The following is a 15,855-nucleotide window of genomic DNA, read 5'->3' as shown; positions in this document are numbered from 1 at the left end:
GTTTTAAGATCACCTGAGTTTAATATCTCCAGTCAACCCATGTATTTCAGTTCTACCATTAACACAAAAAAGACAAACAGAAGTTTTAAGATCACCTGAGTTTAATATCTCCAGTCAACCCATGTATTTCAGTTCTGCCATTAACACAAAAAAGATAAACAGAAGTTTTAAGATCACCTAAGTTTAATATCTCCAGTCAACCCATGTATTTCAGTTCTACCATTAACACAAAAAAGACAAACAGAAGTTTTGAGATCACCTATGTTTAATATCTCCAGTCAACCCATGTATTTCAGTTCTACCATTAACACAAAAAAAGACAAACAGAAGTTTTGAGTTCACCTAAGTTTAATATCTAACGGTAAAAAATATGTTTATATGTGTCAGTTTGCTCCTGATAATCCAAAAACACATCCAACATAAAAACATTTTAAGTCTTGAGGCCTTACTTCCTTGATACGCTAGGAGATAAAGGCATAACAGTATGCTGGTGTAGTGTAAGAGGTGTACAGAGAATTGAGTGCATTATGTTAAAACAATGAAACTTAGTTGAAGAAACAAGAACTGAACGGAAAACATTAACGGAATCTTATGAAGCTTAGAAACTGGTCACATGTATTGAATGTAAGACTGAAAAGAGACAAGAAAGTAAGATGGACTTATATAGGAGCAAGAAGTACCTTGGTGGTAAGTAAGATGGACTTGTATAGGAGCAAGAAGTACCTTGGTGGTAAGTAAGATGGACTTGTATAGGAGCAAGAAGTACCTTGGTGGTAAGTAAGATGGACTTGTATAGGAGCAAGAAGTACCTTGGTGGTAAGTAAGATGGACTTGTATAGGAGCAAGAAGTACCTTGGTGGTAAGTAAGATGGACTTATATAGGAGCAAGAAGTGGTGGATTGTATAATAGAAAAACTAGAGCAAGGATCAGTGAACAAAGGTAGAAAACAAAACAGAATCAGATCATATGTCAGTTACAGTACGGATTAAAGTAGAAGTGGACAGAGAAGGAAAAATGATAGATTATACAACTTTAAGTTGGAGAGAGGATAAATAAAAATATTTTTGTAAGAAGTGAAAGGGCTGTAGAGAGAACTAGATGAGCATAGAAGATCGGGAGGAATTACATGTCAAAAATGATACCAGATAAGAAGGGTAAAAGAAAAATTGAATCAAGAATGAGAGACGGGAAGCTCATGACAAGGATGGCGAAGCAGAATAAAAGAGAAGAATATATTCAAAGAAGAAAGGGGGTCACATTTATTATATCAAATAAATAAAGATGTAAAGGGAAGAACAATTTGGTAGAAAATAGTAAATCAACTAAGGAGTTCTAGAAAGCATTAATCAGAATTCAAAAAGAATTAATTAGAAAAAAAAACTAAAGAAAGTTAAAGCCAATAAGGCATTCAAAGAAATGATGGAGATATTTAACCATAGAATTTTTTAATATCAGTATTCAAGCAGATCTCCTTATTTAACTTCATGAAGAATTAAAATACGTCTTGTTGGAATCTCAATTAATCTGAAATTTAAGCAAATTACTCGTTACTATATACTTGAAATAAATGAATCTTCAGTAAATTGTTTGGTTAGGCTTAGAAACTTTTGAAACTACAGAGTTGCTAAAAATTCAATATTATGTGTTTGTTCAACATCTTTTTATTCTTTGATAAGCATGTAAATCATCTATCAGTGCCAGAAGAAGTCATCAAATAAACCAGTCCTGCTAAATCTATAAAAGATTTACTTCTCTTTCTCTCCAGATCCTATCCTCTTGGCTTCTGTATTGATTCCTTTTTTTGTTTCCCCCATCTGCAAACTTTATAAGAAGTGGAACATTTGAGCCTGGGAAGAAATTAACTGATTAACATATATTCTACTTAAACTTCCCATTATTACATTAGGTACATCTTACTATAAAATAACAGCAAGTGTCTTTGATATACCAAAACCACCCCTACATTTATGATAAATTATTTAAGTTTTTTGAAAAGAAAATATATTTTGATGTTATACCACTCATATCAGGCACTAATAAATAATGTAGAGATTTATATTTATTATAACGTATGAAATCAGTAAGGCATTTGTATATTAACTGTATCAAACACAGAATTTTAGCTACCTCCAACCTCGAGGACATGCAATTTTTATATCTACCAATCCATCATATAGATGTAAACTTAGTATTACTAAACACATATTCAAATTTAATTTAATTTTTATTCACTTTCGGACTTTATTTGTTTAATCAATGCATCTCACTTCTATATCTATACGCAGAACTTTAACAAATTTGTTTAAAAAAAGAATTGCTTAAGATTGGATGATACCTCTACTTTATAAACGTCTTCCCTGGAGTTTTTGTTTTGAATATTCCTTCTAATCTGAATACAGATCCAACTTATACTTACAGGCAGTCTACAATCTCCAGTGTAGCAATTCAAAATAACGTAATACTCCAAACAAACTTGCATTTTTTTACTGAAAAGCAACGAGTACTTTTCTCTATTAAGAATTGTACTACATAATATATATTATGTCTTATACAGATTTTAATAATATATATTGGTACAAGAAAAATAACTTGCTGGTCTCTGACTCAAAAAAGAAATATTTTTTTTTACTATTATGAAATGCAGCTCTTATAATAATCCTTCAGTTTTAAAACATAGATAAGTTCATATTTACCAGCTATATATTTGCCATTCAAGTTCCGAATTATAACTTCACATATTTCCTTTGACTCCAGCCTGTATCAAAGGAATACATTTGATAGATATAACTTCTGGTTCAAAAAGATTTAATTATAGTACATTCCAAGTTAATAAAAACCATGAGTTATAATCATGAAATGTATAATACGAAATGTTCTGAAGCTAGCTTGACAAAATATAGTAAAAAAATGAAACTGAAAAACATTAAGTTACTTTACACATAAAATGTTTGAATTTAGTGTTTTAGAGGAATTAATTACAAACCTAACAAAATTACTCTTAAAAATATAACCATTTACTGTAACTTCCAGAAAAGTACCTTACCTTTTATTTTACGATAACATTTTTTATTCAAAACCCATATAAATGCTTTAATGTGTGTACAACAGAGGTTGTATTATGGTTTAAACACATGTGTAACCAAATATTCTGTACATGTTCTGTTAGGTTAGTAGTGACAAAAAAAAAGTGTGTACACAGGCTGCCCACAGTTTTGGCTAGCCAATATCTGGTAATGCCAATCCTCAGTTGACTCTCGAGATAGACATACAGGATCAAACTCAATCAATAAAACACTAGAAACTCTTCGGCTACTCTTTTACCAATGAATAATGGGATTGACCATCACATTATAATGCCCCAATGGTTGAAAGGGCGACAATGTTTGGTGGGACGGGGATTAAAACCTGTGACCCTCAGATTGCAAGTCAAGCTCCCTAACCACCTGGCCATGCCGGGCCATGTGAAACAACAACAACAAAGAGCATACATGGCACATATGATGACCCAATGTTTGGGTAACATGTGCACAATTTTGCATTAACATGATCTCTGTACAGGTAATAATTATTATCATGAAATATTTTTGTGACAGTTATAACATTTTTCAGTGTTCTAAATAACAAATAAGAAACAGTTCAACTTTTTATTCAACCCTGGATCTTGAAATTGAAACTTCAACATCTCTTCATCTAGAAGTATCTCTCTAAACTTACTAATATGTAGACGTACATTACACTGTCAGTATTATTCCTCTCTTATAATGCTTTACCCATCTAATATGCTTCCAATTCACTGAGTACAAAAAGTTAATAACAAGTCAGTTTTCTAACAAACTTCCAAGTAGCTCTGTAGTAAACTGAAAGTCAATTTTTAAATACTCTTCCAAGTCTTTGAATGTCTCTACAGTAAGTCACAAGTCAATTTCTAAATACTACTCCAAGTCTTTGAATGTCTCTACAGTAAGTCACAAGTCAATTTCTAAATACTACTCCAAGTCTTTGAATGTCTCTACAGTAAGTCACAAGTCAATTTCTAAATACTGCTCCAAGTCTTTGATGGCCATGGAACTAAATTACAATGAATCTTCTAACACACTTCTAAGTGCTATTGTTCTAAATTAAGTACAATACAATATATTTCATAATGGATATTAAACATTACACAACAACTTCATTAAAAACAAATCCCTATAAAACCATTCACATCTTAAATCAGATCATTTTAGGTAGCATTTAAAATGTACAGATTCGAATGTTGATTCCTACAGAACAAGTTTTCCACATAAGTTAGCATTTAAAATGTACAGATTCGAATGTTGATTCCTAAAGAACAAGTTTTTCCACATAAATTAGCATTTAAAATGTACAGATTCGAATGTTGATTCCTACAGAACAAGTTTTCCACATAAGTTAGCATTTAAAATGTACAGATTCAAATGTTGATTCCTACAGAACAAGTTTTTCCACATAAATTAGCATTTAAAATGTACAGATTCAAATGTTGATTCCTACAGAACAATTTTTCCACATAAATTACAATTTAAAATGTACAAGATTCGAATGTTGATTCTTACAGAACAAGTTTTCCACATAAATTACAATTTAAAATGTACAGATTCGAATGTTGATTCCTACAGAACAAGTTTTTCCACATAAATTAGCATTTAAAATGTACAGATTCGAATGTTGATTCCTACAGAACAAGTTTTCCACATAAATTAGCATTTAAAATGTACAGATTCGAATGTTGATTCCTACAGAACAATTTTTACACATACTTTAAATTCGTTGTAGAATGGCCTGAAATATGAAAGAGGTAAATACAAAGAGCTGATCACACACCTTGCAAAACCAATCCCCCTTGAACACACATAGCTATCTCGAAGGATCCTGGTGGAGATTACCAATCCGTAGGGTGCAAGCAGCTTTTCTAGATCACCCTCCATCATACTTTTGGGTAAATTGGTTATGTACAGGTTGGTTGGATCTTGTTCTTGTTGCTAGGTGATTAAAATACTCAACATTAGAAAGAAGAATTATGAACAATTCTTTATTTTTTAAGCATTTTTCTACAATTATAGAGAAATATGGTGTGTCAAAGAAAAAAAAAATTCTATTGTGATATCATATTTCCATGTTTAAACTCTTCTTTTAATATTAAATTTATTCATATATTAAAAAAAGAGTAAAAAGGAAACTAATTAAGTAAAAATGAGTATTTGTATTATACACATATATCGCACTAGTAAATATATATATGTAACTTAAAAAAATTATTTGTTTGCTTGATCATTGCATGACAGTTCCATATCTATAGACAGTACTTTAACAAATTTGTTTTAAAAAATTGCTTAGTTTAATTTCAGACATCCTAAAAATGTTAAGAAACATAACCTATTCTTAATCATAACAAACAGTAGAAAGTAGTTATGAAATATATTAACGATCGACATACAAAGATGATGTATTACAGCTCTCTCGACTCATAACCTAGCCTGAAGTAAATACATCATAGTTGATTTGGGTCTCAACTGAATTGTTATCTCACGACAAACCAACACATGTTTTCTTTAAGGTTCTGCCAGCACTTTCAGACTTCATGGCCATAGCTCTGGGGCAGAAGCTTCAAACTGCTTAATGTCCAAACAAAGATAACAACCTTTGAGAATAAAATATACCTTCCATATTGAAAGGTAATAATTATTCTTGGTGTGAAACCGTGAATTTTGTCATAGGAAATATTTTCATATAAATAAGTGCACGAACTACAGTATCATTTATCTTCAACAAATGTTTGGTGAGAATATAGGAGAAAACTGTCAATTATAGATTGATAACGAAAGTAAGCTATTTTATACAAATAATACAGGGATACAGGGAAAATCTTAAAAACAAAAAAATTATGGAGAAATATTGGGCTGTGATCATTGTGCCTGTTTTCACTTTTGTTATTTTTATAATCATGAATTTCATCATTTAACTTTCTTCTCTCTTTACTTGGCGATGAGATTTTTTTCCATCATGGTAACATATGTTGTTTAATCCTTCAGCTGTGGTTGACATCATATGATGCAAGCATTTGGCACACAACATTTTGAATGGTCCGGCTTAAAAATTCGCCTTTGCCATGGGGTGGTAGGCAGATTTACGCAAGCTGAAAATGAAGGATTAAACTCTCTATATTCTGAAAATGGACAGGTTTGTTGAATATTTTTCTTTATACAATAACCTAAAAGGCATGCCAGAGTGAAAAAAGTGTAATATATTAAACCACTTTCATGTGAAGTTTACCCTAAATTCTTACCCTAGCCATCTGAGCTTGTATTCCCTTGGCTTGGAGTTTTTTAACTGCATTCTCTGCAGCCACAGGAGATTCAAAGTCAACAAATCCATAACCTACAAATATGTGACAAAGTTAGCCACAGTTTCAACAGAAGACTAACTTAAACTTTATGTTGTTCTACTTAATAGATTTACAAAATGAAGTCTTACATTAATATGTATTTCCTACTCCTTAATGTTAATAAAATTGTCCTGAAACCAATAACAATATTATCATTAGAAGAGGAGGTTAATATGTGTTAAATCACTTAAAAAACAACTCAGTCAACATCTTACTAATGATGCTGTGATATTTACCTTTACAACTATTTGTCATTTTATCCAGAATTGCCTTTGTTGATATAACATTGCCATAGCTGGAATTTAAAGAAAAAACAATTAAAAATGACTATCACTGACATTGGTACATTATTTCAGATCTAGGTATATATATATATATAAATATAAATCAAAAACTCCAACGTATATTTTACTTGTATATTACAATCCATTTCTAACTATCAAAATATTTGTGCAACAACACGTGAAATACATTCCTACAGAATAACTTCAAAAAGCATATTTTAACATCTTTTTTCAATATTCACACTTGTTCTTTACTGGATACCAGGAAGAATCCAATACAGATTTACTATATGACATTCAGCATAAGAACCCTATTATCCTGGCATGCATCACGAATCTTCAGTTGGCTTATCAAACAAGATCCAACAAAAGATGTACAATGATTTAACATGACACGCATCAAACTACTTAAGAGCCTCAAATTGATCTATTATGTAACATCCACTGATTCAGGGAAAATCCTGCATTGATTTAAAAAAAAGACGTTTCTATAATGTTTCATCATTTTGTCACGACACACGAAACACATTCTTACAAAATAACTTCAAAAAGCATATCTTAACACTCACATAATCAGAAGAAAAAAAACAACATCTGTATTGATTTATTATAAGGAATTCAAAAACAAATTACCAGATTAAATTTATACACACTTGAATCAGTAAACAACTTACAGGATTACTTAAAATGTTTATTTTATTCTCTGATTACTGACTGCGCAAGTTGTCACCACTTAAATTTTTGTCAATTTCTGATGTAATTCACTATTGAACAACGTACTATACAGCTTATTATTAAGCGAGCATCGTCAAGGTTTTTGAAAGCACTCATATTCTTGTTCATGCAAAGAACTTAGTAAGTGTATCAGATTCAATCTTATACAATAGCCTTCCATTAGCTAAGATTAGTGTCTGCACAATCAAACCCTTAGAAATGTAAAATTTTAATTTTCCTACTGAAAAGGAACTTTCCATGTACACTGAATGCTATATAATAATATAAAAACACTCATTTAACCAAGAATTTTCTCTTTTTTAAGAAATATTTTATAAAATGCTAGTTGTTTAATAAATATAGCTAAAAAACTAATGTAACTGTTTTTTCTAAGACATATTCTATAGTACTAACTCAGGAGATTTCCAAAATCAACTTTTTTTGAAACGCATCTCCATAAACACCTAACAAATACTTTTACATTCTGCTAATAAAAAGTATTTCTGACTATTAGGTTGTGTTAGTTATAAAGTAAATGAGTTTCTTTTTATTGTTGGACCAACTACCTTCACTCTTCAAATAAATAATAATCATGAAAGCATTTATCTGTTTTTTATATCTTTTGTAAATGTATTTCTTGAATTAATTCATTTAAGGATTCACTAATTGTTTTAAAATATTGTAGGTACAAAAACTTCAAAAGCCTCACAAATGCTAACTATATTTTTGTACAGATAATTTTATAAGTCATTAGAAACAATGTTATTTACGAGTAATTTTGTTCTGGTAAAGCTTTGGACAAAATTAAGAATAACCTTTATATCACTCTTTAATTTATAAAAGTTTAATTTTTTTCATCTATTACACACTTCCCCCACCCCCCCAAGAAAAAAGATATTTGAGAAAACACAATAAATAATAAAAGTCAACTCAATCCAAATGTGCATTTAAAAAGTTTTATTTCCATCAAATTGGTTAATCAGTTTTTTTTTACCTCCCAAACATCAACACATATCTATGATTGAACTAGAGTGAAGCTAAACTTACGGACTACAAAGGTTCAACAGATCTTTATCTGTTGTGCTATGAAGGAGACCACGAATAAATAGATTGGTTTGACTAAGTTGTTCTGTTCCACTGGACACTGAGTCAGACTGTGAAATAGAACTTTCTGCATTAGAACCAGATACTGAAGAGGAAGCTGTCATAACTTGGGTAGCAGAGTAAGCCTAAAAAAACAGAATATGGATATAAAAAAAAGGGAGACATTTTAAAACTTGTTTGGCTAATTTAATTCATTTTCGAGTAGTTCTGTTAGTTTTTCTAACCTCCACAATAATTAAAAAAATAAAAATGGAATACCTAGATGATGTATGACAGCTGTTAAATTTGTTATAATAAGTAAAAATAGCAAAAACTGAGATAAAGAAATAAGAAACCTTATTACAGTTAAATTTTACTTAGTTTTCATAACTTCTGAAAGAAAATCAAAACATCTTTAATCTGATTTTTAAGCTTTTTTAACAGATATTAAGAAAAAAGAAGAAGAAGAAAAAAAAAGAGGGAAACTTTTCAAATTGTGTACAAAAACAAAAATGTTGCTCTAGGAAATTTTTTTACTATTTCTACCAATAACTTTGATGACTTTAACCTACAATTAGGAATGGATTAGGATGAAAACCACATCTGGTTTGGACTTCAATCCAGATCTCTTGGACTGGACTTAAATTCAGATCTCCTGAAATTACTACTTCATCTTCATAGTACAATGACAATAAAGATGAAAGTTCAATTTCTACTTTCAATCTCAACATTAGGTTACTATAACATTTACTATGGACAGTAGTCCATTGGTTAATTATAAACATTATGACATATATACCTGTACGTATATGATTTAGTTAACTGACTCTATCAAGATCTAATAAAATGATTGTTGAATCTGTTACTGTTTTAATTGCTATATCAAAAACTCGTTTTTTTTTGTTTGTTTGTTTATTCTGAGACGATTACTGGATTATTAATTTTTGAAACAGCACCAAAGTAATGAAACTACATATTTTCATGCACCCCCTAGAGTCTATTTACGATAAACACAATTAACTATCAACTTGAAACGACTATCTAGAACTACAAGTACATGTTAGGTATTGAATTTAGTTATTCTCAGTTCAGTAGTTACCAAATTAAGTTTAAAGGGTATTTTCATACTGTTTTAACTTACTTGCACATCTCGTTCCTTTAGATCAAGTCGTACTTTGCGGTCAACAACAACCCAAACTATTATAACCCATGAATTACCTATTTTAAGACACCACGATATTCTGTGAGTAAGCCGTCTTAGTGGGTTAGGTACGATAATGAATGTCTTGCCAATATGCCTTCTTCATTGGTTATAATAGATTGAAGTTTGGAATGCTTCTGCCTGCGATGTACGGCTTGTTTATTAAATATTTTCATATAAACGTAAGTAGACATCGTTATTTCGCTGAAGACAGCACACTATGTAATCATGAAGACGTCTTATTTAGGTTAGACACAGCGAAAGCGTGGCATAGTTTGGGATAAATATGGCCATACTTGTAGTTCCGAAACACCAATGATACAGCTTAATTCTCATTAAATAATTTTAGTTTTATTTAAAAGATAAAACGATGGTATTTTCAATTATACTAATATAGTAAAAAAAAAATAAGTGGGTTAAAATGATATGAAAATACCTTTTAATTTGTCAACTACCGAATTGAGAATAATGAGCCGAATATGTAACCAACTTCTAGGTGTTCTTTAAAATTTAAATGCTATTGTTACGTCTCCGTTTGTTAATTGATTTTTCCTTAACTTCGTTCCGACGAAACTTAAGCGACACAAGTCTTTACTTAATAAAACTGGTTTATTCTTTCCGAATATAACTTTACGATACACTTAATTTCAATATTCGCGCTAAAACAAACACTATAACGAACGAACGTTAACTTCAACAATACGTCTCTCTCTGACCGCAGTTCAATTACTCATTACACACACATTCCATTACATTACCGCGTCACGTTGTCCCCTCTTATATATACCCGCCTACCCCATCTAGCAAACACTAGAGCATTCATGAAGAAACAAGATAGTTCTAGAAACGTGGCGTCACAGTGGTCATGTGACTCGCTGACGCAACACTATGTTAGTTTTCTTACACATGAAATACCTTTAAGAGCATAGAAACACCTGATGTTTCTTACTCTTCTTGGGAATATATCCACCTGACGAGTATAATCATAACCTAAGCAAAATAAAAAATCTCTACTAATTGTAGTACAACTGATGTACAGCCAAAGATCTTGCAGTCACAAGATGGCCCTTCCCATGCGTTTACAGGATGATTTGCTGTTTGTCTTAAACAGTTTCTCTAATATATATATATGTGAGCTATTTGTGACTGTGTGTATCCATTAGTGCCGTTACCATGTAACTTGTTACTTATTTTTCGATTCCCATCCTGGTAACACTGAGTTATTCACTATTAGAGTTGCCCCCGGTGGCACAGCGGTATGTCTGCGGACTTACAACGCTGGATACCGGGTTTCGATACCCGTGGTGAGCAGAGCATAGATAGCCCATTGTGTAGCTACAAACAAAAGACACTATTAGGATCGAGTCATCACACAAGGCATACGGGTGCTTCCACGTGGATGTATTCAAAGTTCACCGTTAGCAAAAGCGTTAATTCCGGGAACGACGCATTCTGATAAATAGAATCAAAACTTGCAATAACATGGACACGAAGGGGGTGAAACATAACCTGATAGGTTCAGGGTCGTGTTTACGCATAAAACCAACTTTATATATGCCCTTGCAATTCATATTAAATAACACTGGACTTCATAAGCTACATGTCAAAAGAAAAGCTTTCATTGAATTAAACATGCACTAGCATTAATAAAAGCACTTTGGAAAATGTGCTTTCAAGTCGACTTTTATACGTATTTACTTTCATACACTTTCATTTTTCTTCAGCTTCGGGTACGCAGATCCTATTTATAAATTACTAAACTTAAAAAATGAATTAATTTTAGATCAAAGAATTTTTCAAATCATCGTATATTTCATGGGTACTTATCGAAATATTTATATTTTTTTTACCCCCATATCATTATGTTACGACAGCGGAAGTCACGTGACGCTGGTTACACGTCATGAGTTTCTGGAAGGATCATGACTGTTCCTGGCAACTCTAGTGTTTGCCAGACGCCCTCTATTTTAATATATAAGCCCGGCAAATAAAGCGGAGAGAGGAAGTGATGGCATAGATAATGGCAGATAGATGGAGTTAGAGACAGATAATTGAGTCAAATGAGCCGTAGTGACCGTAAGTAAAATGCGTGAATCGTTGTGAATTATAGCGTGTGTTGAAGTTAAAGTGACTGTGGAAATTCCGTGTATTATAAAGTTGTATCGAGAAGTAATAAACTAGTTTTAATTAAGAAAAGACTTGTATCGCTGAACTTTCTCGGAAAGAAATTTTACGGGAAATTAACAAACGAACAGAGACGCAACAATTACAACACCGCAAAGTTTTGTCTTTTCTAGTATTGTATCACCCACGCGTTCGTAAATTACCAAAGATTTATTTATATTTTAAGCATTTTCGATTTCAAGATACTTGTTGAAGAAACCAGATGGCGTGTTTGATGAAACATATGTAGGAAAGAGGGAGAAGAAAGAGAAAATTTAAGAATCATAATAATGACAATTATATGCAAGTTCGTAACCTCTTTCGACACAAGTTTATTCCAATTTTAGTGCTGCGGGAACAATAAAATGACAACTGACTAATGTGTGCCGATCAAATGGCAAATTTTGGTTTACATACCTTCAAAAGACTTACACTAATATTTTCTAAAAGCTGCTTACTGAAAAAAGCCTCAACAAAAAATTATTACCATTAGTCTAAAAGGTTCACTTTTGGATAAATACAGTTACCTAAACAAAGTAAAAGTGAAGAGGTATTCAATTAGCGTTTAGATAAATGACACAAATAAAGTCATGTTAAAATTAATTAGTTTTTAAATAACTGACACCAAGAAGGATATATTAAACAGGTAAATGATACGAAGAAAGGTAAGGACAAGTATACATTAAATTTGTATTTAACTGATATGAAGATATGCAAGGAAATATCCATTAAGTGCTTACAAAACTGATATCAAGATGTGTAAAGAAAAATATTGTTGTAAATTATATTTTCAACGTTTTAATTTAGATGTTGGTTAGGGGGCGCATGAAGTTAAAATCTATTAAATTCGACTAAGAACTAATCATAAATCCGAGTAATCGTTCAGTTCATGAGTCTGAAAATACCAGTTAAAGTGAATTATTTAATGAAAAGTTATTGCATATATTCAGTTATTTGGTGAGTTGCGTTTTTATTAATCCAAAGCTGAGCTAGTTAAATTAAGTGTACATCTCGCAACTGATATTGAGATGTTGTATTTGGAGTTAGGCCTACATTTATCTGTGGAGTTATGTTGAAATATTTTTTGCCGTTTGGCCTAAAATTGTTTTTACTAGTGAACATACCATGTAGAAACGTTATAAAAGGAACATACGAATTTGTTATTGTTACGTGGACTGGACTTCGAATTATTTTCCCCAAGTAATCTGAAACAACACACCTGGACAATGGAACCATTAACCATCATATTTTCAAACCTACCTCCAGCTGAAGCACAGGGCAAACTGCATTATTACACTGTATATTCCTATCAGTTCTAGAATTATACCCAGAACAAAATGAAAAACTTGACACTTGAGCGGTGTAATAGTGTAATGTAGTATCACTGTTAGTGACGAACATGTCTGCGAACAGTAACATTCATGTATGTAACAGTTACAATAGCCACTAGTATAGGTACGATTATACGTCGTGATAGCGTATGATTATAACTATAAACGTTGTACAAGGTGTGTGAACATTGTAGGATCACACTTGTCTACACCAGTCATAGAACTAGCTATCACACGAGCGTTGAAGCGAAAACGAACAATGTTTTTCGAACAAAAAAAAAAGCAAATCTCGAACATACAATAAAATTAGTCTTCCACAATTAAATAAGTTTTAGTTATATTTTTAGGTTTAATTACTTTGCAGAGTATCTACGGCTAAGAATCGCTCGCTGAAGATGCGTATTATATTTCACATTATTATTGATCGCCTGTTTGAATGTGACACTCTGAAGATATAATTAATGACTAGTTCTTTAATACTTAAATAATTAACCTTTATTTATTCCACTCTAAATGTCCTGACACACGCTTGTAACACAAAACAGGATTTAAAAAAATGAAAACTAGCTTGTTTGTTTGCTTTTTATTTCACACAAAGTTACACGAGGGCTATCTGCGCTAGACGTCCCTAATTGAGCAGTGATAGACGAGAGGGAAGGCAGCTAGTCAAATACGACCCGCTGCCAACTTTTGGGCTACTATTTTACCAACGAATAGTGGGATTGAACATCACGTTATAACGTCCCCACGCCTGAAAGTGCGAGCATGTTGGGTGATGGGGATTCGAACCCACGGACTGCGAGTCGAGCGCCCTAATCACCAGGCTATGCCAGGCCTAAAAGTGTAGCATACAACTCTAGAAACAGAGATTATGCAATCGATCAAAAGGCTATTCCTGCAGAAGTACACGATTCCCAGTGACTCAGTGGTAAGTCTACAGGCTTATGACGCTAAAATTCGGGTTTACATACCCGTGGTGAGCAGAGCGCAGATAGCCCATTGTATAGCTTCGCGCTTGACAACAAACAAATAAACGGAAAGTATACATGATTACATCAATGTAAGAAATGGAAATACAACAAGCCCTACAGACCACATTATTTAGGGAAGACTCGTTATTCTTGAACGAAACATGTTAGCTACATCCATCATGACTGACCGAATAGCGTTATGATGTTTATCGGTCTGTGTTAAAGAAGAAGGTAACATATTGTTGTACATTTAATTACCAATTAAAGCCCTTTCCAAGCTTTCATCTACTCGTGTTTCTTCACTAACGTGTTAATATGTTGGATGGGCTGATACCACACGGAGAATTAACATGAAATAATTGTACCTGCTTGGAGCACTCATGTTTAAAAAGGCTTGCGTTGGCCAGTTAAGTCTATATTGTTGTAAGCTGTATTTTTAGTATTGTAATTTGTATGTTACCAAAAAAAGGCGCATGATGTTAAAACAGGCTTAGAACTCTAGAAAGTTCGAAGTTGACGTCAAGTATTTCTCGTACGTACGAAGATAAATTATAAGTACGAGACAGTTATGAAGTGTGTAGAGTTATAACAAGACAGAGAGTTGAATCAGCCAGTTTATTTTTGTGAAATATTTGGATCTCTGTTTGTTATTGCGGCTATTGAGTTACTTTGTACAAGTAAGTTAATTTTACGTTAATCCTAGTATTGTTAGAGAGGTTTGAACATTAGTTGTCAACGTAGGCCTACAACATTTACGATCGTGTGCAAATGTTCAAGTTTGTAGAAACGTTTAAGGGGGAAATAAATAATTTATTTTCGTCACGTGGACTGAACACTGAATTATTTTCAACAGATTTGTTTTCGTCATGTGGACTGAACACTGAATTATTTTCAACAGATTTGTTTTCGTCACGTGGACTGAACACTGAATTATTTTCAACAGATTTGTTTTCGTCACGTGGACTGAACACTGAATTATTTTCAACAGATAATTTAAAAGAACTAGACAACGATATAACAATATTAAATAAAAAAATAGCGAGCAAATGTATTTACCATATAAAACTTATTTAAAAAGTAAACTACAACAAACTTGTTATATTTTTTTCATATTAATCTAATATATGCACACAAATATCAAATTTTACTGTATCACTAATGAGCACTAGCGCTAACAAAGAGTAGGGAATTTGGAAATCAGCTTCGAGTTTAGAAGTTGCAAAAAAAGATAGGTTATGGACTTCTGCATACAAGAAATATAAGGTAGCACGTATATAAACAAGGTGAAAGTTTGAGTTGTCTCACAGGTGGCTCTGTAGTTCAACGGATTTAAAATATTCTGCATTCCAACCCCTCCTTCTCCTACTACATTTACTTAGGCAACCTGTTACACAAAGCATCTATATAACGTTTAGAACGGAGAAACCGCTAAGAAACTGGTGATTTTTAACTGGCGTCAGCTAGTTAGAGAGGATGCGTCATTTCCAAGGTTCAAATATCTAATTACGATGATTCAGTCGACATAAGAACCTCAAGGAACACGTGCGTGGTTTCACGTAATTCGTTTGGTTTGTTTGTAGTTAAACGCAAAGCTACACAATGGACTGCTTTGCTCACCACAGGTATCAAAACTCGATATTTAGCGTCGTAAACCTGCAGATATATTGGTAAGCTACTGGGTTGGGAGTTTATTCGCTAAGAAAA

The 15,855-nt window shown here is 32.3% G+C and overlaps 1 protein-coding gene across 1 annotated transcript in view; it reads right to left on the bottom strand.

Annotated features, from left to right (window-relative positions):
* LOC106475107 (protein alan shepard-like) overlaps positions 1-15,855 on the bottom strand; it is a 29,125-nt gene that overhangs the window by 4,277 nt on the left and 8,993 nt on the right. Inside the window, exons 2-7 of the mRNA XM_022379314.1 lie at positions 8,450-8,631; positions 6,641-6,699; positions 6,306-6,397; positions 4,844-5,001; positions 2,695-2,756; positions 1,751-1,848 (exon numbers count right to left, since the gene is read on the bottom strand). Coding sequence (XP_022235022.1) covers positions 1,751-1,848; positions 2,695-2,756; positions 4,844-5,001; positions 6,306-6,397; positions 6,641-6,699; positions 8,450-8,631 — 651 coding nt within the window. The remainder of the gene's footprint in view (positions 1-1,750; positions 1,849-2,694; positions 2,757-4,843; positions 5,002-6,305; positions 6,398-6,640; positions 6,700-8,449; positions 8,632-15,855) is intronic.

The sequence above is a fragment of the Limulus polyphemus genome, unplaced genomic scaffold, assembly GCF_000517525.1.
Source record: "Limulus polyphemus unplaced genomic scaffold, Limulus_polyphemus-2.1.2 Scaffold8096, whole genome shotgun sequence".
In the NCBI taxonomy this organism is placed as follows: Eukaryota; Metazoa; Arthropoda; class Merostomata; order Xiphosura; family Limulidae; genus Limulus; species Limulus polyphemus.
The sequence above is the reverse complement of the archived record's forward strand: the minus strand, read 5'-3'. Positions and strand labels throughout refer to the sequence as shown.